General features: G+C 55.7%; 1 protein-coding gene and 1 long non-coding RNA gene across 3 annotated transcripts; one reads left to right on the forward strand and one right to left on the reverse strand.

Moving 5' to 3' along the window:
• Positions 1 to 1,295: 1,295 nt before the first annotated feature.
• On the reverse strand, positions 1,296 to 16,913 carry PITX1 (paired like homeodomain 1). Of its 2 annotated transcripts, none has more exons than XM_040573720.1 (4): positions 16,787 to 16,913; positions 7,985 to 8,166; positions 4,962 to 5,167; positions 1,296 to 2,634 (listed from the first exon to the last, which is right to left on the reverse strand). In XM_040573720.1, the coding sequence occupies exons 2-4, from the start codon at positions 8,145 to 8,147 to the stop codon at positions 2,095 to 2,097; spliced, it is 909 nt and encodes a 302-aa protein (XP_040429654.1). In that variant the 5' UTR covers positions 8,148 to 8,166; positions 16,787 to 16,913; the 3' UTR covers positions 1,296 to 2,094. The 2 variants fall into 2 exon arrangements, with proteins under 2 accessions (XP_040429654.1, XP_040429653.1); XM_040573719.1 differs by lacking the exon at positions 16,787 to 16,913 and adding an exon at positions 8,315 to 8,447.
• An 850-nt stretch (positions 16,914 to 17,763) lies between these two features.
• Positions 17,764 to 21,872, forward strand: LOC121078064. The gene is made up of 3 exons (XR_005824446.1): positions 17,764 to 18,021; positions 18,937 to 21,040; positions 21,463 to 21,872. It is a non-coding gene; the product is annotated as an uncharacterized LOC121078064 (long non-coding RNA).
• The last annotated feature ends 1,938 nt before the right edge of the window (positions 21,873 to 23,810 follow it).

Genomic DNA, 23,810 nt, shown 5'->3' on the forward strand with positions numbered 1-23,810 from the left:
GGGGGCTTCTGGGTGCGAGGGTTAGCTTTTTTTTTTTTTTTTTTTTTTGGGGGGGGGGGTTGATCCCACGGCTGGAGGCGTTATTATTCCGTGGGAGCAGAAATCCACGCGGCCAGGAGGGCTGCGCCCATAAACCCCGCCGGGTCGCCAAAACAGCAGCGGTAAAAGCCTGCCATAAAATTAGAAGGGGGTAGGGTTTCCAGCGCCGCGGCCGCCCCTGGGGGCGGCAGGGACCGCGGCCCCCTCCCCGGGGAAGGGAGGCTTCGTCCCCTCGGGCCGGCGGCTCCGGGGGGGGCGCGGGGGGGCGCGGGGAGACGGCGCAATTACCGGGAGGAAGCGGAGGGGCCCTCCCCAAACTCCACCGCTGGGCGGGGAGGGGGAGAAAGCTGCTTTCCTCACTCAGTCGATCTCTTAAACACAGCCAGAAAAGAACATTAAAGGCATTTCTAGATTTCGTTTCGTTTTTTTTTTTCTTTTTTTTTTTTTATTCCCATGCTCTTAATTTTGAAAAAAAAAATCACAAAACATAACTTATAAAACAATATATATACTGCATCCTTATCCACAACAGCATAATTGAAACATCCAGCGTAACGTTTACCACAGGTGTGAAATACACTGGGAAAGAAGTACCGTGTGCATTTTATATTATGTTTCTTTGTCATCTACAGGTAATAAGTATCGACAAAAATAAGCAACAAATATGCCTGCAATTAAACTTCATATGCGTTTTGTATGCGTATTAATAAAGATCATATTTATCATTTTTTTCATTTTTTTCTTTTTTTTTGCCAACAAGCACTTGTTAAAGTATCTACATTTACATAATAACACCTTAAGATAATAACACCTTAAGATCATTTTTGGTTCCTTGTTTTTCCTTCACAGTTAGAAAAGCAAGGAACGCTTTCAGCTTTGCTAAGCAACCTTTCCGGACGCCGAGGCTCGCTGTTTCTCTAGCAGAGATGCAGTATCTGGATTCACTTCATAATAGACCATTTTTGGTCTTTTTTTTTTTTTTTTTTAGACACTCTAAAAATGTTTTTAATTTTTTTTAAGAGAAAAAAAAAAACCTGCATTTAAATAAAGGTGAATGATAATTTCATTATCAGGATAAGACTTTGGATGGGGAAAAGCTGAACAGTTTTTGCAACGCTGGAGGGTATCTGTGCTCTCTCACAACCGGGGATACTGCAGTCTTTTGGAAAGGATGAAGAGGTAGGAACCTTGAGCTGCTTAGTATCAGGAATGACTGGATTATAGCTTCCAACTAAAGAAAAAAACATCAAGAATCATGCATTTTAAAAACAGTTTATTCAACGGCCAAGGACAATGATCCGGCACAATGTAACGGCAGATATAAATATAACCTTATATAAGTGGTTGACCCTTGTCATTATTATTTTTAATAGTTTCATACCTAATATTTTTACCATTTTTTCCCGCAGAAACTCCTCTGCGAATTATATTTTTTTATCCCCCCCCCCCCCCCTTTTTTTTTGTCGTTTTTGAGTGTGATTCTGTTTCTCAGTGGTAAACATTAACCAAACTCTTCCCGTGCGACAAGCGGCCAAGAACCGTCCCACCAGCTCTTACCACCGAGGCGTCTCCCTCCCTCGCCGCTCTCCCCGCGGGGAAGCGGCCGCCTTACAAACTCCTGTGCAAGTTCAAGTAAACACATACAACCCGCATAATCCAGAGAAAAATTGCAACTCATCCATGTACCAGATTTCGATGTCTCTTGCAAAAGTTTTCTGGTCCGTTTACGTTTTTTTTTTTTTGATGTTTAATTTTTATTTTTATTTTTGTTTTGTTTTAAAAAGCGCTGCTTTGTTGGTAGTGTCGTCGGTTTTCATTAGTATTTTTTTAGACAATCGAAGTCCGCGGAGATTTCGGGTTTTATATATATTTTTTTCTTTTTTTTTTTTTTTTACTTTTTTTTTCTCCTCTCTCACTTGCTCGGGTTTTGCTTTTAGTCATCATCGGGTTCTTATTTTATTTTATTATTATTTTTTTTCTTTTCCGTTAAACGTCGCTTAGTTTCTGCTTTGCTTTGTCGGCGGTGTTTGTCGGAGGTGGTTTGTGTCAAGTCCGTCAACTGTTGTACTGACAGGCGTTTAGACTAGAGCCGGGGCTTTGCAAACTGCTGTAGCCGAAACTGGAGTGCTGCTTTGATTTCAGTCTGAGGCTGGCTAAGCTGGAGTTGCAAGTGTCCCGGTAGACGCTGTAGGGCGAGCCCGGCGGCCCGTAGGGACAGGCCGGCGAGGACATGGCCGAGTTGAGCGAGGAGCCGCTGATGTTGTTGATGTTGTTGAGGCCGGAGTTGGCCATGCCCGGCACGGCCGAGTGGCCCATACTGGACGGCATGTTCATGGAGGAGATGCTGCTGGGAGCCGAGAACATGGACTGCGACGACAGGGGGCTCATGGAGTTGAAGAAGGTGAAGCTCTTGGTGGAGAGAGGCGCCGGGGTGAGGCTCTTGGTGGCCCAGTTGTTGTAGGGGTAGCCGGCGTACATGTCGTCGTAGGGCTGCATGAGCCCGCTGAACTGCGGCACGTAGCCGTTCTTGCACAGGTCCATCTGCTGGTTCCGCTCCCGCTTTCTCCACTTGGCTCGGCGGTTCTTGAACCACACCTGCGGGAGGGACGGACACGGCACGGTCAGCGCCGAGGCGCGCACGACGGCCGCGCAGAGGATGCGCGCGGCGCGCAAAGATGCGCGCCCGGAGCCCCCCGCCCCGAGCAGCGGGCGGCCGGGGGACAGCCGGGGGCCGGCCAAACGCCCCCCAACCTCCGCAGGGCTCCGCGGCCGCGCACAGCCTCTTGCGCGGCCCCCAGCCCCTCTCCACGGGAGCCAAAATCCGCGCATCCCTCTGCGCGGCTGTGCGCGCAGGGAGCGGTCGGCGGCATCTGCCAGCCCTGCTGCGCGGGTGCCCGCGGGTGCGCGCCTCGGTCCCGGCCGCGTCCCCCCGGCTCCCCCCCTCCGCTCGTCGCCCCTCTCCACGGGGCGAAGGCACGGCCCGCTCTGATTAGGGCCGGCTCGCCCCGGCTCCGCCGTGTTTCCGAATGCTAATGCTGTGTAATAAAAGTCCCCTGTTACAGATCATAAAAAAGGGGATTGGATTAGTATGTTTAGGTTTGAAAAAAAAAAAAAAATCAGGCCCTGCATCGCCCTTGGATGGATGCAGCCTCTGCCTTTATATCTAATGAGAATTTACAGCCCTGACTAGGGAACAGAGAAGCGGGGGCCGCTCCTGGTGTTTGATGCAAAAACCTGATCCAGGCTCTCCCGTATTTTTTTTTAAGCCCTCGGAAAGCGCTTGAGCCCCCCGTGATGCGAGCCATGAGCCGGGGCAGGAGGAGCTGGCCGGGGCCGGGCAGTCCCAAATTCTCTTCCCAGGTTCCTAAAGCAGCACGGCCCCGCTGCCGGCTCGCCAGCCGCTCCGGCCGGGCTCCCCCGGGCTCCCCGCGGCTCCGTGCGCCCGGCCCCGCGGAGGCTGCGCTCCCTCCCCGCGCCCCTCGGAGCCGGCGCAGGGGCAGCTCCCGGGGCCTCCCCTCCCAGCGCAGGAATGGCGCAACTCCTAGTAAACTGTGGGCTCAAGGATGGAAACTTGGAGGGAAGGGATGGCGGGGTCTATTGAAAAAAAAAATAACAATAATCAAAAGAATCCCGTATAAATATGAAGAGGAAACGAAAGCCAACATGTTCGAAACCTGTAATATACTCCTCGGAAGGTGCTTCCAGACAGGAATTTCCTGAAAATGAGGGTAATAGTTTTAATTACGGCTCCTAGACATTTTAAAGGAAGGCCCTCACAGCAAATTAAGGTTAGATTTGCAATCTGCAATCTCAGAACATCAAACCAAAACATCTCCACACAGAGGGAGAACGAGATTATGTTAATGGCTACTCATATATTAGTTTTATTTGCTTCCTGAAATATTCCAGCAATATTAATGCAGTTTAGTCTCCGCTCCGGCTTTGTTTTGTTTTAAACGCAATTAGGACAATGCTTTCCGATGCAGCGGCTGTTTACTCTTGAAAGATTTTAAACAAAATCTTCGCCAGCCGATTCGGCCACTCGATGTTTAAGGACCGGGACAAAAACGGATTTTCTGGGCCGGGGGGGACCCCGCTCTCCCCGCACCCCTTTTTTCTCCCCGGCTCCTGCTCCGGGCGCTGCCGCCTCGCTTTTCCACGCGGGGAAATGTCCCGGGAGGGGACGCCAAGGGGAGCTGGGCAAGCCGTGTCAGCGCAGGCACAGAGCAGGGAGGCTGCGGGTCAGCACAGCCCGAGCCGCCCCGCTTTGGCCGCTCGCTGTCTCACGAGTAAATCTCCCCCTAAATAACAGCCTATATATATATATATATATTCCGAGGTGCCATCGGCTCCGAGGCGTATAAAGACCAGGCTCCTTCTCCTTACAATTCTGCGTCTACAGGGCTTATTGCCTTTGCAGTGTAAGCGCCCCGCAGCCCTTGCCCTTCACGTTGCCCACCGACGGCCTCTGCAAAGAGCCCCCGGGGGAGCCGCGGGAGATGCGCGGCCGGGCGCGGAGGGGCCGCACGGCTCCGCGCTGGGGCCGGGGCGCGGAGGGACCGCACTGGGCCCGGGCCGGTCCCCGGGGGCCGAGCCGCGATTCCGCGGCCGCATTGCGGGGGAGCAGTGCCGTGCCACGGGAGATCGCCCTCCCCGTGTGCCGGCGAAGCCGAGGGGGCGAGAGGGGGTGCCCACCGGGGGGGGGGGGGGGCTTCGCCCCGCTGCCGGCTTCCTCCGGCCGCCCACCGGCTCCGGGCGCAGCTTTTTCGGGGGCAGCATCTCCGAGGCCGGGAGGTGAATTTCTCCTGTCCGGCCCCGCCGCCGAGTTTAGCAATTCAAAATCGCGGCCAGGGAGGGCCGGAGCGGCTCCCTCAAGGGGTTGTTCCCCTGCCCACCCCCCACCCCCCCCGCACCCCTCTTACCCGGACTCGGGGCTCGGTGAGGTTCGTCCAGACGGCGATCTCCTCCCGCATGCTCATGTCGGGGTAGCGGTTCCGCTGGAAGGTGGCCTCCAGCTCCTGCAGCTGCTGGCTGGTGAAGTGGGTCCGCTGCCGCCGCTGCTTCTTCTTCTTCGCCGGGTCGTCGGCGGCCCCGTCCTCGTTTTTCTGCTCGCCGCTTCGTTCTTTTTCTGCGGTGGGGTGTCGTGGTGTTTTGTTTTTTTTTTTTTTCCTTTTCTTTTTTTTTTTTTGTTTGTTTTTGTTTTGTTCAGACAGAAATGCAGGCACACAAAGCAGACTCGCCGCCCCACGCCCCCGGCCCTGCCCGCCCTGCCGGGGGCACCCACCCGGCTCCCGGGGGCCCTGCACCCAGCGCGGCACGGAGGCAGGGGCTCCCCGTCCCGGGGGGGGGGCAGCGCCCAGCCCGGCCCGGACCCAGACCCCCGGGGCGTCCAGGCTTGGAGCGGGCACGAGGGGCGAGAAAAACCGGGGGGGAGAGCGGGTTCCCTGCAGCACCGGCCTCTCTGCCCGACCACGGCACCTTCTTACTCCCTTAAACCTAAGGCGCGATCTTTGCTCCATTTTCTTTGTTGTGCTCGGCCGCGACAGGAAACTTTGGCAGGGTAGGGGTGTAAAAGGCAGCAGCAATTAATTGCAAAAGGCACCCTCTCTCTACCTCTCCACTCCCCCAATTTTTTTTATATTTTTTTTTCTTTTATTTTCTTTAGCTGCTTTGAGGATTTTACTGTTTATTTTAACCCGAGGCTGAGCAAAGCCCACCGCAAAAAAAAAAAAAAAAAAGAAAGAAAATCGTATCGAAAGAAGCAAACAAACAAACAAACAAAAAAGCCAGGCGCGCTTTCGCGATGGGGATTTGCGCGGCCTGGAAGCAGGAATCCCTCCCAGACCCCACGGCCACGGGGGACAGAGCCCCGCTCCCCTTTCTTATCGCCCCTCTCTGCTCTCCCAGCCCGGCTTTTGGCCGCGTTTAGGCGCGGGGAATGGAGTGGGAAGGCCGGAACGAGACGGGCCGGGCCGGGAAAGGTGCGGCCGGGGGTCGGGGTCCCCCCCGGGCACGGCGGTGCGGGGCTGGGGGCTGCCACCCCCCTCTCCCCCCGGCCCCGTCCTGCTGCTGCTGCCTAAGGGGAGCCGGCGGGGCTCGGGGCCCGCTGCCCGGCTCCCGGGGGCGGCTTGCCCGGGGGGCTCGGGGGCGTTTGTGCAGCCCCGACCCCTGCGAGGTGGCCGGGAGGCTAAAAATAATCGCGGGTTGCATCCGATGGCCGGGAGGGCTCGTCCTTGCAAAGTCACCCAGCGATCGCTTTTCGCCTCCGTAATAAAAGGGGGGGGTGGGGTGGGGGGGTGGGTGGGTGGTGGGGGAGAACAGAGCTGAAATGGAAACCCCAAAGCGGTGTAGGGGCCGACTGCAGCCCCTGTGTGCGGTGAGGGGTTTGCAGAGCCAGCACGGCCTGCAGCAGCAGCAGCACATCGCTACCCGGCCTGGGCTGGACCGGCCGCGCCGCGGGAAAGAGAAAGCAAAATAAAAGAAACCCGCACGGCTCCGGTTCGGGGCTGCCTTTGCTCTCGTTCCCGGCTGGGAAAGGCTCGCAGGAACCGGGCCGAGAGGGTCCCGGGCAGGGGGAGCACAAGGCAAAGCGCTGCGGCCGCAGCCCCCGCGCCGGTTTTAGCCTGGCCGTGATTTCGGTAAAAATCCGGCCTCCGAGCCCGGCCCTGCTACAATTTCAAAACATAACACACGTTACGTTTAATTGGCATTTGTGCCTTTAAAAATAATAATAATAATAAAAAATAATTAAAAAGGAAAAATAAAAAGAAAAAAAAAACGAAAGAAAAGAAAAGAAAAGAAAAGAAATCGTGGAAGGTATTTTGTAGCTGCTCGGAGAAGAAAAGCAGGCAGGTCCTGAGCCCTGCCCCGGCACCGAGGGGTCACATACAGGGGTAGTGCAAAATGGAGCAAATCTCCCTCTCTAATCTCAAATAATCCCCTCTAATCTCGCAGTCCCTTCCAGACGCCGGTCCCTAACTTTGTTTGCGAATCAGCCTGGGAGGCACAAACCAGCCCCCGTTTATCACCGTGTGCCACTTCGGGACTGGCCCGCGCCGCGGCCACTCTCTAGACTATAGGACCTGCTAAAAGTGAGAAGAGCACCACCATCTAGGAAAAAAATTTAAATGAAATGAGACATAAACTTCTCCCGAGAAGGTCTCGGTGGAGAACGGGTATCACGCTCCTTCCTGCAGCTTTTGTTTCCTTCTCCTAGCTTTCCTTGTCATCCTAGAAATGTTGCTACTTTAATTGAATACAAACTGGGAAACCACAGCTTTCCCTGCAGCCCTTGCACATGGTGCTCAGGGCGCCCGGAGCCTCTGCAGAGCGCGCAGCTCTGCGCGAAACCTCTCCGCGGCCGCGCACATCCCCTCCGCGGCGGCCCCACGCCGCCTCTCCTGCTCTGCGGGGCTTTTTTATTTTATTTTTAATTTTTTTTTTTCCTTCCCCCCCCCCCCCCTCCTTTGACAGAGAGATCTTTTTCCATGCCTGCACCTCCCGAGCTGGAAAACAAACCCGGGCAAAAGCTGACATTACTTCAGAAACCTCCGGCAAAACCGCGCTCCCCGAAGAGTCCCCCCCTTTCCCTTCGACCCGATCGATTAATAACTATTTAAACAATAATAAAAAAATCGAAATGAAAAAAAAAGGAAGAAAAAAATAATAAAAAAAAGCAGCTCGTGGGATGGGCTCGGTGGCCACGCGTGTCCCTCGCCGCGGCTGTCAGCGCGGCCGCTCCGTGCGGGCCCCTGGCCCCCTCTCGCCCCTTCCGTGGGTTTTTTTTGGGGATGGAGGCACCGGGGGCTCCCCCGGGCACCCCCACGGGCTCCGGTTGCGCGGGGGGCGCGGGCAGAGCAGCGCCGGCCGCCCGGGGAGGGGAAGGAGCGGTGGGGAGGGGGCGGCGGCGCAGGGGGGGAGCGGGCCGGGGCCGCGGGGGGGTTACCTGGCACCTCCGTGTCGGAGGATTCACTGGCTGAGTTCTCGATCGGGTCTCTGGGCTCCGAGGATCTTTGCAAATGGAAGCTGGAAGCCATGTCATGGGAGGGTTGGGGTCTCAAGCTCTCGGGCAGTCTCTCCAAATTCATTCCACCTTTAAAGGAATCCATGGCAGGGGCGCCGGGCTGCCTGGGGGAGTTTGCAGGTGTTTATTCCACACAGAAAGGAACAAGGAGCTTTTTTTTTTTTTTGGTTTCTTTTTTTTTTTCTTTCCTTTTTTTTTTTTTTTAAGAAAAAAAAAACAACAAAAACAAAAGCAAATCCACTTATTACTAACAGTATAATTTTAAGGGTGTCGGAAGAAGAGATCTGGGCAGTGCCTGGAAGCCGCTTGTCTCTGCTCGGGGAGAGGCACGGCACTCCGGCCGCATAGGCAGGGAAGTGGTAAAGATCCCTTATAGAGAAACGCGAGTTGCGAGTTGGACAGTTTAAAGCTAAAGAGATTAAAGTGACCTGCCCTAGAACAAATGCCTGTAGTTAAACGCGGCTCCTCCCCCCGAAGGTTAAAACCTCCCCGTCTCGCTCATGCATCACTCCATCTAGCGCTCGCCCAGCCCGGCCGGGCGGACCCGGACCTGCCCGCGCGCTCCCCGCCGATGCGCGCTCCTTGCGCGGCCGCGGCCGAACCCGCGCAGCCCCCCGCGCATCCCCCTCCCGCCGGGACCCCCCCCCCCCGACCCCCTCTCCCTGCTCCCGCTTCTGCTGCGAGGGTGCCGCCCCCCCCTCCCCAAACCCGCCCCCCCCCCCCGCCTCCCGCAGCCTCCCCCAGCCTCGGCGGGGTACAAAAAATATTTCAGAAACGAATGGGAAGGTGGAAAATCATTCCCAGCCGCTCGCAGGCCGGCTGGCCTCCGCCCCCCCAGCCTGTCCCCAGCCTTTTTTTTTTGGGGGGGGGGGGCTGACAGCACCCCCATCCTTTCCCCCTCCCCGTCCCGCCGGCAGCGCGCAGGTTGCGCCCGTGCGCACGGCGGCACCTCCGCACCTGGCACCCCCCCTCCGGCACCCCGCGCAGCACGCAGGGACCCCACGGCGGGTCTCAGGGGGATTTCTTTGGGGTCGGCCTCCTGGGATTTGTGCCTGAACCGGTTTTAGCCTTTTTTAACGGTTTTTTTTTTTTTTTTTTTTTTTTTTAATTTTATCCCGCCCCGGGGGTTAGAATAAAGCTCCTGGCCGGCGCTCCCAGGGCAGCATCTCCCGGCGCATCGCGGATAACACCGGCTCTCCATCCCAAAGCAACCCTCTGTGCACCCCCCCCTCCACGGGCCGGGGCAGGGCCTTGGGCCCTCCCGGAGAACACCTCGGTGTGTGGGGAGGTGGAAAAAAAACACGGGAAGCCCTCGGGTTGGGGGCAGGTGAGGGGTGCTCTGGGGGACAGGGCGAGGGGATGGGGCAGAGGGACCCTGGCTGCGACTCCGCCCGGGGAAAGGACCTTCTCTCCTCTTTATTTTCTCGGCTCGCTCTAACTGATCCATCCTGACACTCTATTTTGCTTTCAAATCAAGTAAAGATGTGCGAGAGAACTTTTGAACTGTTTTATGGAAAGTGGAGGGAAGCAATGTTCCAGTCGTGCAGGCTTTTTTCCTACCCCGCCGGGGTGATGCAGCCGGGCCCGCCCCGCGCCCCCCGGCAGAGCCCCCAGAGCCCGGGGGCTGCAGGGGCCGCCCCCCCCTGCCCATGGGGCCGGGGGATGCCCAAAACTCTCAGCCTCAGCCCCCTCACCTCTGATCTGCAGCGCCTTGTGCAGTTAAGGGTGTGCACAGGTAGGTGCTGTCGCACTCAGGTCTCTACCCCCCCCCCCTTCTTTTTTTTTTCTTCTTTTTTTTTTTTGGTGGCATTTTGGTGTCCTTGTGTTAGCCAAATTCAGCTCAGGAGCTTGCAAACGACGGGGGGATTTCGGGCACCCGAGGTGAACCAGACAATTTCGAGGCCGCTCAGGCCGGACTTGGTTTAATCCGCAGCTCTCAGCAGCTGGGGCCCTGGGGCCGGGGGGGCTCAGCTGATGCAGGGGAAGGACGGGGGCTCCTCCCGGGGGACAAGCGAGAGGTGCTGTCGGCCTTCCTCTGGCTCTGGGGTGAGGGTGACAGGACTGCAAGCATGCACTCTTCACAGTCCCATCTTTTCTTTTTTTCTTTTCTTCTTTTTTTTTTTTTTTTTCTTTTTTCTTTTTTTCTTTTTTTTTTTTTTCTTTTTTTTTTTTTTTTTTTTTTTTTTTTTTTTTTTTTTTCCCTTTTTTTTTTTTTTTCTTTTTTTCTTTTTTCTTTTTTTTTTTTTTTTTTTTTTTTTTTTTTTTTTAAATATATATATTTTCTGCGGGGCCGGGAGCGGCGGCAGCCCCGGGCAGGTCTCCGGGGGCTCCTCCGCTCTCAGCGGGAGCAGGATGGAGCCAGGCGAGCTGTGCTGGAGGGAGGGAGGGAAGGAGCCTGCCAACAGCCCGGCTGCTCCACTCCGGCTATTTTAAACCTACTGCTCGCAGCAGCCTTCAAACCGGAGGCGGGATTTTTCTTTCTTTTTCTATTTTTTTTCACTCTGCCTAATTTACAGTTTTTGTTCTGCTCTATAAAATATATTTTAAAAATTCGTTCTAGGCTCAAATCCTCCCGCCGAGCGAAGGGAAAGGCTCAGCTCCGGCCACGAGCGGGTTTTCCCCGAGGTGGAGGCAGCGATAAGGCCGGGGACAGCTTCTGGGGGGTCCCCGGGGCCAAGGGCCGGGAGGGGGGGACCAGCCCCGGGCACAGCCCCCGGGGTTTGATGGAGAGAAACGGGCCGGTCCCGCCGCTCCCGGGGGGCTTTCGGGAGGAAGGGACCGAGCAGAACCCTCCCCCGGTCCTCTCCTGGCCTCCCCACGCGTGTCCGTGGCCGGCCGTGGGGCAGGCTTGTGCCGCACCCTTGCGCACGGGTCCGCGGTGCCACGCAGCGGCTGAATGTCTTCCAGGGGATTTCTGTGGGTCTGGGGCATCCTCTCCCTCCGTGCTCTGGGAGCCGGGAGGCTCCTGTCGCACAGGGCCGAGGCCGCCGCTTCTCCCCGCCGCTGTCGGGACAAGCACGTGTCGCGACAACCCTGCAGGGCGCACCCGCAGGCCCCAGCTTTGCGCTTTCCCCTCTCTCCTCGTGCCGGGCTCGCTCCGTTTCGGGGCGCGGGGCCTCGGTGTCTTTCCCCATGACGTCACGTCCCCCCCGCGTGACGTCACGCCTCGCTCCGTGGCGTCACACCTCGCCGTTCCGCAGGCCCGGACCCCAGGCGAGCCTCGATGCCCCCCTCCGAGGGGAGGCCGGCGGCGGAGGCCCGGCAGCCTCCCGTCCCCGCCGTGCCGTGCCGGGGGAGCCGTGACCCGCGTGGGCGTGGGAAGGGCCGGGAGAGGCGGAGGGGGGATCGGGCTGGGGGGCTCGGGGGGGCTGCAGAGCTCAGCCGGGGGTTTTGCGTGGGAAACCTCCGCACCAGGGGCTCCCCCGGCCGGGGGCTGCACCCCCGAGCTGTAACAGGCCCCGCAAATTCACCGCTCCGCTGCCGTCTGCTATAAATAATCCCAGAACGAGGGATGGCGCTTATAAATAAATCAGCGTCGGCCACGGCAGTGATAACTCCGTTAAGAAGAGGTCAAGACACGTCTGAATGAGGGAAGGACCCCCTGTGCCTCTCGAAGGGGCGGACAGCTCCCCCAGAGGCCCCCGGACCAGTCCCGCACCGGGGATTTCTGTTTTCGGACAGGAGCTCCCACCCCGGCTGGCTGCGGTGTTTGTAGCCAAGGCAGAACCACCTGGGCCGTATATCAGGCAGCGAAGTTAAGTCTCTGCCAGCTTTTCCTCTTCAGGTTTATTAGCATTGTATAGACTCAGATTCAGTCTATAAATTATTGGGAATTGTTACAAAAAAGAAAGCATCTCCTCCCGAGCGCACCTTTGCCCGAAAGGAGGGAGAAGCCCTCTATAAAAAAAGAGCTGCAAGGGGGGAGGGAGAGTTTCTCCAACCCAACTCAACCAAACCCAAGCCCAGACAACTCAACCCAATCCAACTCGACCAAGAAAAACCAAACCAAACCAAACCAAACCAAACCAAACCAAACCAAACCAAACCAAACCAAACCAAACCAAAATCAAACTAAACCAAACCAAACCAAGACAAACCAAACCAAATCAACCCAACCCAACCCAAAACAACCCAACCCAAGACAAACCAACCTAAACACGACCCAACCAAACTCAATCAAAGCAAGCCCAGCCAAAGCAAGCCCAAGCAAAGCCAAGACAAGCCAGTCAACCTCCACCTGGCGCTCCTTGGCGGAGCCCCGCGGCTGGGAGTTGCTGTAGGAAAACAACATGAATAATAAAACCCTCCCAGAAGTGCCCGGCGGGAGGTGCGGGGGTGGCAGAGGGCTATCGCCACTGGCTTAAGCAGGAGACATCGACGGGGAGGTGACAGCGGCTGGAAGTGCGCAGCTCCTCTGCGCGAGGAGCCGGCTGCTCCTCGACAGGGCTCAGGGCCATTTTTAAAGCTTCCTACCATGAAAATGTCCCCCGCATGGGTAAATGAGTGGGTTTTACCCTCCAGCCCCTGCTCCAGGCCTTTGCTGGTGCGTGGCTCTGGCCCACGGCTGCCCACGCGTGTCGGGAACAAGCAGACGGGGCGACGCGCGCAGGGATGCGCGCAGGAAAGCGCAGCTCCCCGCGGAGCTCCGACCGCTCCTCCGGGCCGGAGGTTGCTGCTGCGGCGTACCGGGGGAGACGTCCGTCGGTGCGGTGTCCGTCGGGGGTCCTGCCCCAAAAGCATCCCCCCCCCAGCGTACACCCCCGCGCAAGGCAGAGCCCAGCGCTCCCCGCCGCCGCCGTGGCTGCCCCCCCGCTCCCCTCCTCTGCCACGGCCCTAAGAGGAAAGCCGGCATCCCCCAAGTCACGGCGGCCACGGAACGAGCCCCGCAGCCCTGCGGGATGCCCGCGGCGGCCGGAGCCGGGAGTCCCCGCGGGCGGCCGGGACTGGAGGACGGACAGAGGGAAGCAGAGAGAGGGGGAAGAAACCCAGCCGAGAGAGCATGTTAAATCGCTCAGGGAAGGAAGGTGGAAATTACGCTGGCTCCTAGCCGGCCTGTCCTCCTCTGCGCAGCCAGGAGAGCAATTTTCCTAAGGAGCTGAGCAAAACGAAATCAGCCCCTTTTGGATCTGCAGCCCCCGTCGCTCCCCGGCCCCGGCCAAGCCTCCGCCTCCGCGGGCGCGCAGGGCCCCTCCGCGCAGCGCTGCGCCGCTGCTGCTCGCCGGCGGCTTTCCCCGGCCCCCCCCCGGCCCCCCAAAGCCCCCGATGCTCCTCTGCCCGCTGCCAAAGCGCAGGGGCCGGGGGGGCTCCGCGCTTCCCTCGGCCCGGCCGGCCCTGCCCCACCGCCCCGGCTCTCCCCGCTATTCACACCCGGGGGGGGGGGGGGGATAGGAACTGAGTTTTCTGGGGAGAAAATGACCTTTTTTTTTTTTTTAATTTTTTTTTCTGGGGGCGTTCGGCCGGTGGCACCTCGCAGGACACCCGGTGTGTGCCGGAGCCTGCCGGAGCCCCGCTGCAGCTCGTCCCGGGCCCCGAGCCCCTCGGACCCCCCCCCGGCCCGGGGCTGCCCCAGGCGCCGACGGCCAGCGGCAGCGCTTGCAAAAACTGGGGATGAAAAAGCTGAAGGCTTAATGTTTTCTGACAGATACAAATGATACCCCAAGGCTTTCTTGAAACGCAGCGACTGACGGCTGGAGGAACGGTTTTTCCTATTCGGGTTTGTGCAGCTGGAAGCAGGCAGGGGGGTTCCCCTCGGCCCTCCTCCCCCGACCCTCGCCCCGAAACTAAAACCATCTCCCGAGCCTCCTCCTGGGCTGACTTCTCCCTAAATGCCAGGCGGCACGGTGCCACCCCGAGCTGCTTTCCCGGCCCTTTCCGCATCCTTCAGGCCACGAACACCGAAGCGTGCTCCGAGAAAAGGCACCCGAACAACTCGCTGCTGGCAGCCCATGGGCAGGCGCTGGGCAGCCAGGGGACCCGGGGGGCTTTTTCTCTGCGTGGGGGGAAGAGAAGGGGAAAGTCCACTATGGTCCCACAATTCCCTCTCGGAGCAGAGGGAACATGCTTTTCTTATTAATTGATGGAGGAAGGGGCAGCGGCGCTTACTAGGTAGCCTGCTCATGTTACTCAGGGCATCTTTAGATCCGAAATGTGTTTTGTAGACCCAGAAAAGATGCCTCTGATGGAAGGTAATCAAAGGCCCGGGCACCCCGTTGGCATGTGCTCGGATCTTTCTTCAGCAGAAAAGGAGGCAGCGTTTGGAACCACCGGTATTATGTTTCCTTGTGGGTTTCCCCCACCTTGTTTCAGGCGAGCAACCTCTTAATTGCTGCAGTGGATGGATGGGGGAAACACGTTTCCCCTAAACACAACATTTCCTGAAAGGCTGAAATATTCTAATAACGCGCTGGGCTCTTTAATGTTCTCAGAACAGCAGCGAATCTCTGCAGAGCCCCACGTTTCCTGCTTCAAAAAGCAAAATCGGAGAAACAATTCACCTTTGTGTGCATTCAGCTCCGATTTTCTTTTCTTTTCTCCCCCCAGCTCTCCCCCAGCGCACGCTGATTTCCCCCGCTGCCGGCGGCCCCGCTCGGTCCCGGGGCCCGGGGAGCAAACCCCGGCGGGATGAGGCTTGGGGACACTTTTGGGGCCGGTTCCCCTCGGGAAGGGCCGTATGGGACCGGGACATCTCGGGGCGAGATAGGAGCACACCGCCTGCAAGAGGGCTGCGCTAATCAGCGCGCGGGGTTAGATATAAAAGTCGAGGGCAAATAAAACGAATTAGTTTTATTAGCACGTTTAGGAGGCGGTCTAACGAAGGAATTCGGCTTTACTAGAGAATGTTTTCTCCTCCCCTTTTGTTATTTAAAAGCAACATCTATCTGGGCTGCTCATCACGGGAGGGAAATAACGCATCGCTCACCCCGCAGTCATTTTCTCGGAGCAAGGCGCTCCTTTCTCTAAGCGCGGCGAGCAGGCTGTACCCTTGGAAATACACGAATTCATAATAAAATCTGCGTGAACAATAAAAAACAACTGTAAAGGACGGGCTGCAGAGCCCGCCAGGTTATTGTTCGGCGGTGGGTTTCGGTAGGAAATATCTGCCTCGCTCACAGGCGCGATTAACTCGGCTAAAACTTTCTCGGGAAGCCTTGCCACAGCTCCAGCAAGGGATTTCCAGGACCCTGTCCGTATTTCAGGCAAAAGAAGGATTTTTGAGGAGGTTCTCCAAGCGAAGTAGCTCTCAGCAGTTATTTGGAAGTCAGGTTTTAGATCAGCGGCTCAACCTGGCGCTGGGAATGGCGCGGAGAACACGCACCTTGGTTTGTTAAGTAGAAATTATGTATTTTAAATTTGTTGTAAAACAAGCAAACGGCGTCTCGGTCCTCGGTACATGCACTTGAGTATTGTTTTGTGTTCAATTCGTGCCTCGGCGTTTGTGTTCTCTTACGGTGAGGTTGGCAAAATTTAAGGAGAAAGGACGAAATAACAGAAAACTCTCCTAGGGACAATTATTTTAGCGCGACACCTAAAAAACTCTCCTAAAGATGCCGTTAGTGGGGAGCCTCGCAGGCTTTCAGCAGGGCTAACACGCCGAAAAAAACCCCTTTTTCCACACCCTCCGAGAACTTCGCTCCCGGTGTGCGCAGCGTTATCCCGGATAACGAGACACTCGCGCCCTATGTAGCTCCTAAAAAGTGCCTATTTTTTTTTTCAATAAAAAAGAAACAATAAATAAAGCGAGAAAGAAAGAAAAAAAGCAAAGCAGAGGCACTGCGGAATATTCTTTTTCTGAGCAGGGAATTAATTCATCGACGGCCCAGGCTCTGTCCCTCGAGTTTCCTCCGCGGCCGCGCAGCCCCGGAGGAGCCTCCCCAGCAGCCGTCTGGGGGGGCACCGAGCACCCCCGGCCTTGCCACCTGCCCCCGGTTCGGCCCGGGGCACCGGAGCCCCCCCGCTCCCCGCCCGGTGCTGCTGCTGCCACCGGTACAGCCCCGGGGCCGCTTTGCTCCGCGCCGCGGAGAGCCCCGAGCAGAAGGGCTGGGGGCTGAAAACGGTGTGTTAGGGTAGAATAGGGTAAAGAGAATAGAGGAAAAGAGAATAGAATAGAATAGAATAGAATAGAATAGAACAGAACAGAACAGAATAAAATAGAATAGAGTAAAATAGAGTAGAATAGAATAGAATAGAATAAAACAAAACAAAATAAAATAACATATAAAATGAAATAACATATAAAATGAGGTAACTCCTCTGGAATTGCATTTCCCAGCGCATTTGTCAGGGCTGACGAAGCGCAGAGGCCCCGAAAGAATTTATGCGCGGTGTAAGAAGATGTCAAGGGCCGCGGCCGGGCGCGGAGCGCGGAGCGGGGCCGGCGGCGAGGCGAGGCGGCGGCGAGGGGCGAGCCCCCGGCCCCGCTTTGTCTCCCGGCCCGGCCCCGGGAGGCTCCGCACCTCCGGCCGCCGCCCGCGGAGCCGCCCGGGGGAGGCGAGTGAGGGGAGCCGGGGGCGGGCCGGGCCCCACGGGACACGCGTGGGGACTCGCGGCGGGCGCCGGGCACACGCGTGGGGGCGCGCACCGGGGCCAACGCTGGGGGGGGGGACGGACGGCGTGGGGGACACGCGTGGGGGCGGTCCGGGCGGGGGACACACGCGCGCGGGGGCGGTCCGGGCGCGGGGGGGGGGGGGGGAGGACACACGCGTGGGGCCGTCCCCGAGCACTTACCGGGCGGCGCGCTCGGCGGCGGCGGGGGGCCGGGCCCGGCGGGCGCTGTGCGCGCCCTGCCCGCCGCTCCGGGCTTTTCTTCGGAGATTTCCCCGTCTCCTCCTGACGTCAGCCCCGTCCCAGGGTGCCGCACACGGGGGAGGGCCGGGGGAGGGCCGGCAGCACCGGGACACCAGCACCTCCGTGCCCCGGCTGCGGCATCCCCGGGCTCGGCCCCCTCGGAGCGCGGCCCCGCCGCTCCCGGTGCCGGTGCCGGTGCCGGTGGCGGCCACCCCTCGGGCAGCTCCGTGCTGCCGGCTCCACGGCCCCTGCCCTCCTCATTTCCTCCCGGCTGCTTCGCTTCGTCTGAGGGGGGAGTGGAAAGCAACGGCCACTTTTTTCTTTCTTTCTTTTTTTTTTTTTTTTCTTTCTTCTTTTTTTTTCTCCCCCCCCTCCCGAGGAGATGCCCTGAAAACGCCCCCGGTGCAGGGTTCAGGGCGGGGGGAGGCAGCAAACAGCGCCCAGAGCTGGACGGGGCCCGGAGGACACACGGTCGGGGAGCTCTGCTGCCCCGCCAGCCAAACATCCATCCCCAGGCCCTTTGTCCAGCTTCATTTTCTCAGGGAGCTTCGGAAATTTCAGACACTTCACTTCTGACATGTGCCCCCTCTTGGGGTTTTTGAGAGCCCAACGGGTCATTTAGAGGGGCTCGGCCCCGGGGAAAAGCACACAAATGATGCAAGGACCTCACCAGCACCACGGGCATGGCTTGTGCTTTGCTAGCTGAGCGGGTTGCACACACGCACGCACACACAGCCCATAGCCATAGCTGAAAAACAAGGACAACGAATATGGAATGGATCAGAAAGATAAATAGCATAAAATCAGGAACAGTCCAGTCCCACACTTGCCATTTGTTATAGAGAGGAGAAGTAAATGGGATTCACATGTCGAGCATTAGCTGGTTGTTAGTCTGTAAGATAATATTAACTTTAGTGCTTGCTGCTTTACTCCACTTTTCCAAAGGCAGTTCCAGGAGGCGCCCAGCCTGTAATTTAGGATGGCACATACTGTGTGAAAGAGGCTTTGGCACCGGGGCCTACCAGCACATCAAGGTGATATTAACATAATAAAACGTTTGGAGAGCGAGTAGGAGCTCATAAATTAATGCATTCTACTGTTTTAATGCTAGGAGCTAACAATGCGTTTCCTGTGCGGCTGATCGTCCCCGCTGCAGCCTAACAGCTGTTTTAAAGGTGCTGTGAAATTAAAGAAAGGGAAGATGATTGTCTTTAAATCAATGTTTAATGATGTGTTATTAGGAGAAAAGTCTTCCTCCAGCAGATGTTTACATGCTGAGGATGGAGGGGAGCTTCCCGGGCTGTCTGCTTGCCTGAGCAGCGGGGGAGATGTCCCCACGGCTGTCCCCTCCTGCAGATGGCCCCGATGTCCCCAGAGCGGGGTCACAGCTTGCTTGGCACTGGGCTTGGCTGGGCGCTGGCACCGGGAAAAGCTTCACCCAGGTCTTTGGGTGGGTGCTGGGGGACCTCCTCCAGGATGATGAGTTGCTGCAGGTTTTCAAGTCATTTGAGCAGTGGCTATGGGCAGGTGAATACAGAGATGTTGCCAACATCCTGCCTGTATTCAGCGCAGGTCAGGGCTGCCAGGATCCGTTCCCCATTAAGATCAGATGTGCACGCAGGAAAATCCCCCGCCCGGGAGCTGCTTTCTGGAGGGACAAAGCTCTGAGTGATGTCCCCTGCCCAGAGAGGCAAACAGCTACAGCCACACACGAGGGAGCAGCAGGGCTGGGGCTGCCCAAGGCCTTCGTGCTGAAAGGGCCGATGATAGAGACCCCAGGCCTCCTGGCCCAGGAGCTGGTCCTTGCTGAATGGGTACCGTGGGCTGAAGCCTGTCCAAGCTCTTCCCTGTGAAGGAAGAACAAGACTTATAGGTCAGTAGGACTGGGGCACTGGGGCCATGCACTAGCAGCAGGCTCCAGGTACTAGAAAAATACACGTACCTTTGAGGCAAGATGTAGGGAGCTCCTAGAGTGCCTAAAATAAGGTGGAAAGAGAATCTGCAAGTGTAAACCTCTCTGTAGATGCCCAGGAGCTGTTATTTCCTTTGTACTTGATCCAAAGGCATACGAATTAGTGTCTGTGCTTCAGCTTCCAGTTTGGAAGATGGCCACCACAGAGCTTCCCACCCACAGAAGACATCCGATGGATGCAGATGCCAACCACACATGGGGGTTGTGCCCCAAAGACACCGAGGAGTGCCGAGCTGCGGGGGGGCAGGCGGGAATGCCCATCTACTGCTGTGCTCCTCATTGCCAGGTGATGCTCCTGCTGCCAACCAAAAGGGCACCAAATCATCTCCACCCCAACCCAAGCAGCTTCCGAAAGGATGGTTTCCAAAGCCAAGCTCGCATTCTGCATGGCGGTGGCGGCGCAATTTGTTCCTGTACAAACAAAAGAACCCTGTGCAATTGCTTACTTTAATCATCCCAAGCATTCATTAATGTCTCCATGTATTCCCAAATATAGCAAAGAAATGGCTCCCCAAGCCGACCCGCTCCTTCGTTCGCAGCCTTCCCTGTTAGTGCAGCCTTGGAATAGTGTCTAGGAGGCCACACAGCTTCTTTGGGAAACTGGGATGTTTGGAACATGAGTGGATTCGAGCATTTCTAAACTTCCCAGAAGAGGCAAATCGTAAAGGAATAAACTTCTTTCTGTGCACGCACTTTTGCTTTGGAGCCAAATGGAAAGGAGAGATCAGAAAAAAAAAATGACAAATTGTTTGGAAAATATTGTCCTTCCCAAGACAGACCTAACCATATGGGGGGAAGGGACTCAATACGGATTTTTTTCCCTTTCAATTCTAGTCCAGCAGCCCTCCCATTCACTCCGCTGGGAGGTTTGTGTGAGTCAGACCTGCAAGATCATCCATTCAAGGCCAGTAATATTTCCAGCACTTCAGTCCACTCCTATTCCCTGCTGAAGCAAGATGGAAAGGGTTCCCCCCCCCACAAATTTGTGGTGGGAGCGGCAGGAGGGGGCTGAGTGCTCTCCTTGCTGCCTCCCAACTTCTCCCACAGCCCAGCATCGCTGAAGATGAGCTGCAGGGAAGGAAAGGGCAAAGCTGCTCCAGCGCTTAGAAAATGTGTCTAGGAGTTTGTGTGGATGACTGCAAAAAGCAGAAAGCCTGCTGGAACATGGAGAATAAAGCATGAGGACGGGGAGAAGCCCTCTTTCCAGCCCTGCCCCAGCCTCCTGGTGTGAGCCCAGCGAGGTGCACGAGGTTTTTGTGCCTGCAGCCAACCACCCCCACCTACCCCGGGACGCGCGCAGGTTAAGGCAGGAATGAGGCAAATGGAAGAAGCTTTAAAGGAGCAAAATGTACTGATGTTTCCATCATGCTTGTGAAAGGCTGCTGTAGCATGCTGGATCAGTTAGGACAGACCTGGGTTCTTCTTGGACAAAACGAGTGGTACGTTGTTACCTTTGTGGTTAGCTGGAGCACAGAAAATACTTGTTGTGGCAAAGAAATCCCTTTATTTCTTTCAAATCACTGAAATTATCATCATTGTCATCTTCAAGTAATAAACCAGCTCGATATTTATGCATGCCCAACTACTAGTGGTGACACACATGCAACAACAACAAAAAAAGCCGAAGCGGTTGTGTACATCAGCAATTAACGGCAGCGTGCGGAGCATGCAAGACGCTTTGAAGGAGATGTTGGGAAAGAGACTTTTTTTGTGTGTGGTTGTGTTTATCCCCTGGTGACATGCTGCTAACAAGCTGCAAACCAAGGATCACCCACAACAAACAAAAACAAACAAACAAAGTTTTGTAGAGGGTGGTAATACTTAGTTTAATTCTCCGAGGCCTTTAAAAATAATTATAGCCCTGCTTGTGACAACTGGAAGGGCTGCACTTACTCTAATAAAACTGCTTGTTATTCTTTAAGAATGACATTTGGAGATGTTTCCTTATACAATGTAGACATTAATGGGAGGAGATCTCAATCAATGAAATATTGATGCATTTCTCATCTTTGCACTAGCAGGATTTCTGATGCTGCAGCTTGTGGTCAGCTGTTTACTTGCCAGTTAAATCACAGCACTTTTAATGACTTTCTAGAGATCTGCCTGAGGACTTACTGCCAAAGAACAGGATCGTGGGGATTTCGGCATTACTGAAAAGTTACTCAAGGTCTAGACATCGATCCAAGGATCTCTCTACTACAATTTTATTCCATGCATTAAAGGTATGGGGGGAAAGAGACGAATGGCACATACACTTGAGAACTTGACTACCTTCCCACAAGGCAGCCATCACCTCTGGCCCCAGAGCTTGCTGCCCTTAGCATCACCCCTTAGCATCACCGTGCTTTGCAGTGCAGCAGTGCCACAGCCGTGCACCTGCGGGTGTAGTGCTGGACCCTAACACGCCTCGTGTCAGACCTTGAATCTTCTTAAACCAGCTTCTTAGGCCTTGGTGGGAAAAGGAACCCTGTGTAGATGTGGGTACTCAGTTCTACCTTCAGCTGTGAAGTGTTTAGCTTTGGCTTTAGCAGGACTAAGAACACACTTAAGGGTACTCACTCACAGAGAGGTGACTGAGGGCAGAGAAGTGCAGTGTTTGGGAACCTGTCACTGAAAACTCACTTTATTCCTTCCTCTTCCCCAGGGATGAGCTCCAGGCTGTGATGGGAGGCAGGAGAGGGGGCTTTGGCCTGGCCCAGCCTCTCCCATTCCTGACGTGGGATGGTGCCATGGAGGAGGACTTCCCCAAGCCAGCCCTGCCTCCTCTCCTGCCGTGGGACGTCCCCGTCGTGTGCTGTTACTGCTGTATCTGCTATGATTGATGACTTCCAAAGTTGCTCTAAAACTATCCGAGTGCCTGCTGAGCCATCTGAAACTCATCTCCACTCTGTGCATGGGTCCCCAGCACTCATTTTTCAGGTGACCATGCTGGCCTGGGAGTGGAAATGAGGAAAGCACACATTACTTGGCAGGAGCTCCGTACCGAGAAGCGAGACGGACGGCGCTTTCTGGCAGCGTGCGCGGGGCCTCATGCAAATGAAAACTGATGGCTTAATATTTTGTTACATTTTCCCACCAGAGTGATTACCTCCTAATTGCGGGGATGGATTAAACCGAAGATATGGTGCTGGTTCAGGGAGAGCTGCCATGTGTCAGCCTTGAGCTGTCACCGGGAAGCGGGGGCCGTGCCTCTGCCCTCCCGCTCCTGCCTTGTGCTGGGTCTTGTCCCTCCTCGTGCAGCCTCCCCACGCCCGGCTCCTTGTCCACACGCTGAAACTCGGGCACACACAGAGTGCGAGGTGGCATTTCCGAGGGAATGTGCTCTTTCTGTGTGGTTCCAGGGGTCTGGGACAATGCAACAAACTCCGCAGCTATTTCTCAATGTGCATCTCATTGCTCGGGGATGGACGGTACAAAGCTGTATTTAGATGACCTCTTTCTTTGCCAAACCTATCCCTGAGGTCTGCTGAATTCAGCAAGGCAGAAATGAGAGGCAGCTTCCAGGGGAAGCCTGAGAGCAGTCGGCGGAGCTGATGTGACAAAACATCACTTATGCACCTCTGAGTATTTTCCAGCAGAGCTTGGCGCTGGGCTGAGGATGCTCAAGGTAAATTTGGCAGCTGCACACGCAAAGACCTGCAGAGTGTTGCTACGCCCAAAAACTTTGCACTGCATGACTCCCTTGAAGAGCTTCTGGCAGCGCTCCTGCAGGATCCTGCTCCTGGGCCAGAGGACAGGGTCCTGCTGAGGATGCTCACACCTCTGCTCTCCTCGGACCTGTGTCTGTTCCAGGCTGCTGTTTCAATGCTGCATTGCCAGCCTTCTGGCCCAAGGCAGATGTTGATGTCTCCGTCTTTGATTTACCACGATCAGCATCAGCAGCAAGAGCCCAGGAGCACCTACATTTTAAGACAAACAGCACAAAATAAGGGTTTACACCATCTTCACCCTGCCTGCTTTCAAAACCAGAAAAAGAAGAAAACAATAAGTTTACAAATTGTGTTGAAAAGTTCTGTTGCTGTAAACTATTTGTCCATTGAAAAGATTGCTTTGGGAGAAGCGCACGCCATCCCAAATCTATATATCCATTCCCATGCAGGGGTACCTCTGGACCTCTCCTCTGGTTAAAGGCTCTGCCACCCCTCCACATCTGTGCCCAGAGCTGCTGCTTTTACCTGGCTTTTAATATGCAGATTTACATAGTTCAGCATTTCAGCTATTTTTAAAATTGCCTTTCACCCAAAGCTGCTATTTTATTACACGCTGCTCTCAGCAGCCCCCTGTTTCCTTCAAGCCCTCTTCCCCAAAAATTCATTTGAAAATCCCGAGTGAGGAACACACAAGGTCTGAAGTCACTGCAAAGAGGTGAGAAGGAGAGGTGTTTCTTATGCCTGTTTTAATAATGCAGACAAAATGATGACAGACCTCTACAGAGACAGGCTTGTCTCTGCCACAGGGCACAAGCACGGTTCCGTACCCTGCTCGCACAGGGCAGAGCTGGCCGGTTCCTGGTGCAGGGCTGTGCCTCTGGAGGTGCTGTCCCAGGCTGGGAACTACCCGTGGTTGGGGAGAGGAGGCATTTCTGGCCACTGCAAATACAGAGCGTGCCAAAAACACGTTTCCTCCGAAGGTATAAAAGGGCTGATCCACCTCCTGCCAAAGCATGATGAAACTAAATGAGAGATGCTCACAGCAATGAAAGAGAAAGAAGATAAATGAGTCTGGGTGCGGATATTTGGCATTTAGGAAGCCAATGAATTGTCCATGTATGCATATTAAAAATACCTTTAGCATTTTTGCTTTCCCAAAGGGAACATCTACAGAAGAAGACTAACCTGGGGCTCTCCCAGTGCTGGGGCTGACCACAACATAATCACCAAAACTAGGTTGAAGGTTAAAATTAAACACCTGTGTGGAAAGTGTTTGCAGCAGAGAAGTCTGCGTTTGCCTGTGAGCAAGAGAATAAAGGCATTCATCCAGCTCGATGAAATA

Source organism: Cygnus olor, chromosome 14, assembly GCF_009769625.2.
Source record: "Cygnus olor isolate bCygOlo1 chromosome 14, bCygOlo1.pri.v2, whole genome shotgun sequence".
Taxonomy (NCBI): domain Eukaryota; kingdom Metazoa; phylum Chordata; class Aves; order Anseriformes; family Anatidae; genus Cygnus; species Cygnus olor.

Excerpts from the sequence above, each read along its gene's own strand:
- PITX1 (XM_040573720.1), bottom strand. The coding sequence starts at position 8,147 with ATGGATTCCTTTAAAGGTGGAATGAATTTGGAGAGACTGCCCGAGAGC. Across the intron at positions 5,168-7,984 it reads CTCCGACACGGAGGTGCCAG|AAAAAGAACGAAGCGGCGAG; the intron begins GTAACCCCCCCG and ends ACCCCACCGCAG. Across the intron at positions 2,635-4,961 it reads TCACCGAGCCCCGAGTCCGG|GTGTGGTTCAAGAACCGCCG; the intron begins GTAAGAGGGGTG and ends TCCCTCCCGCAG.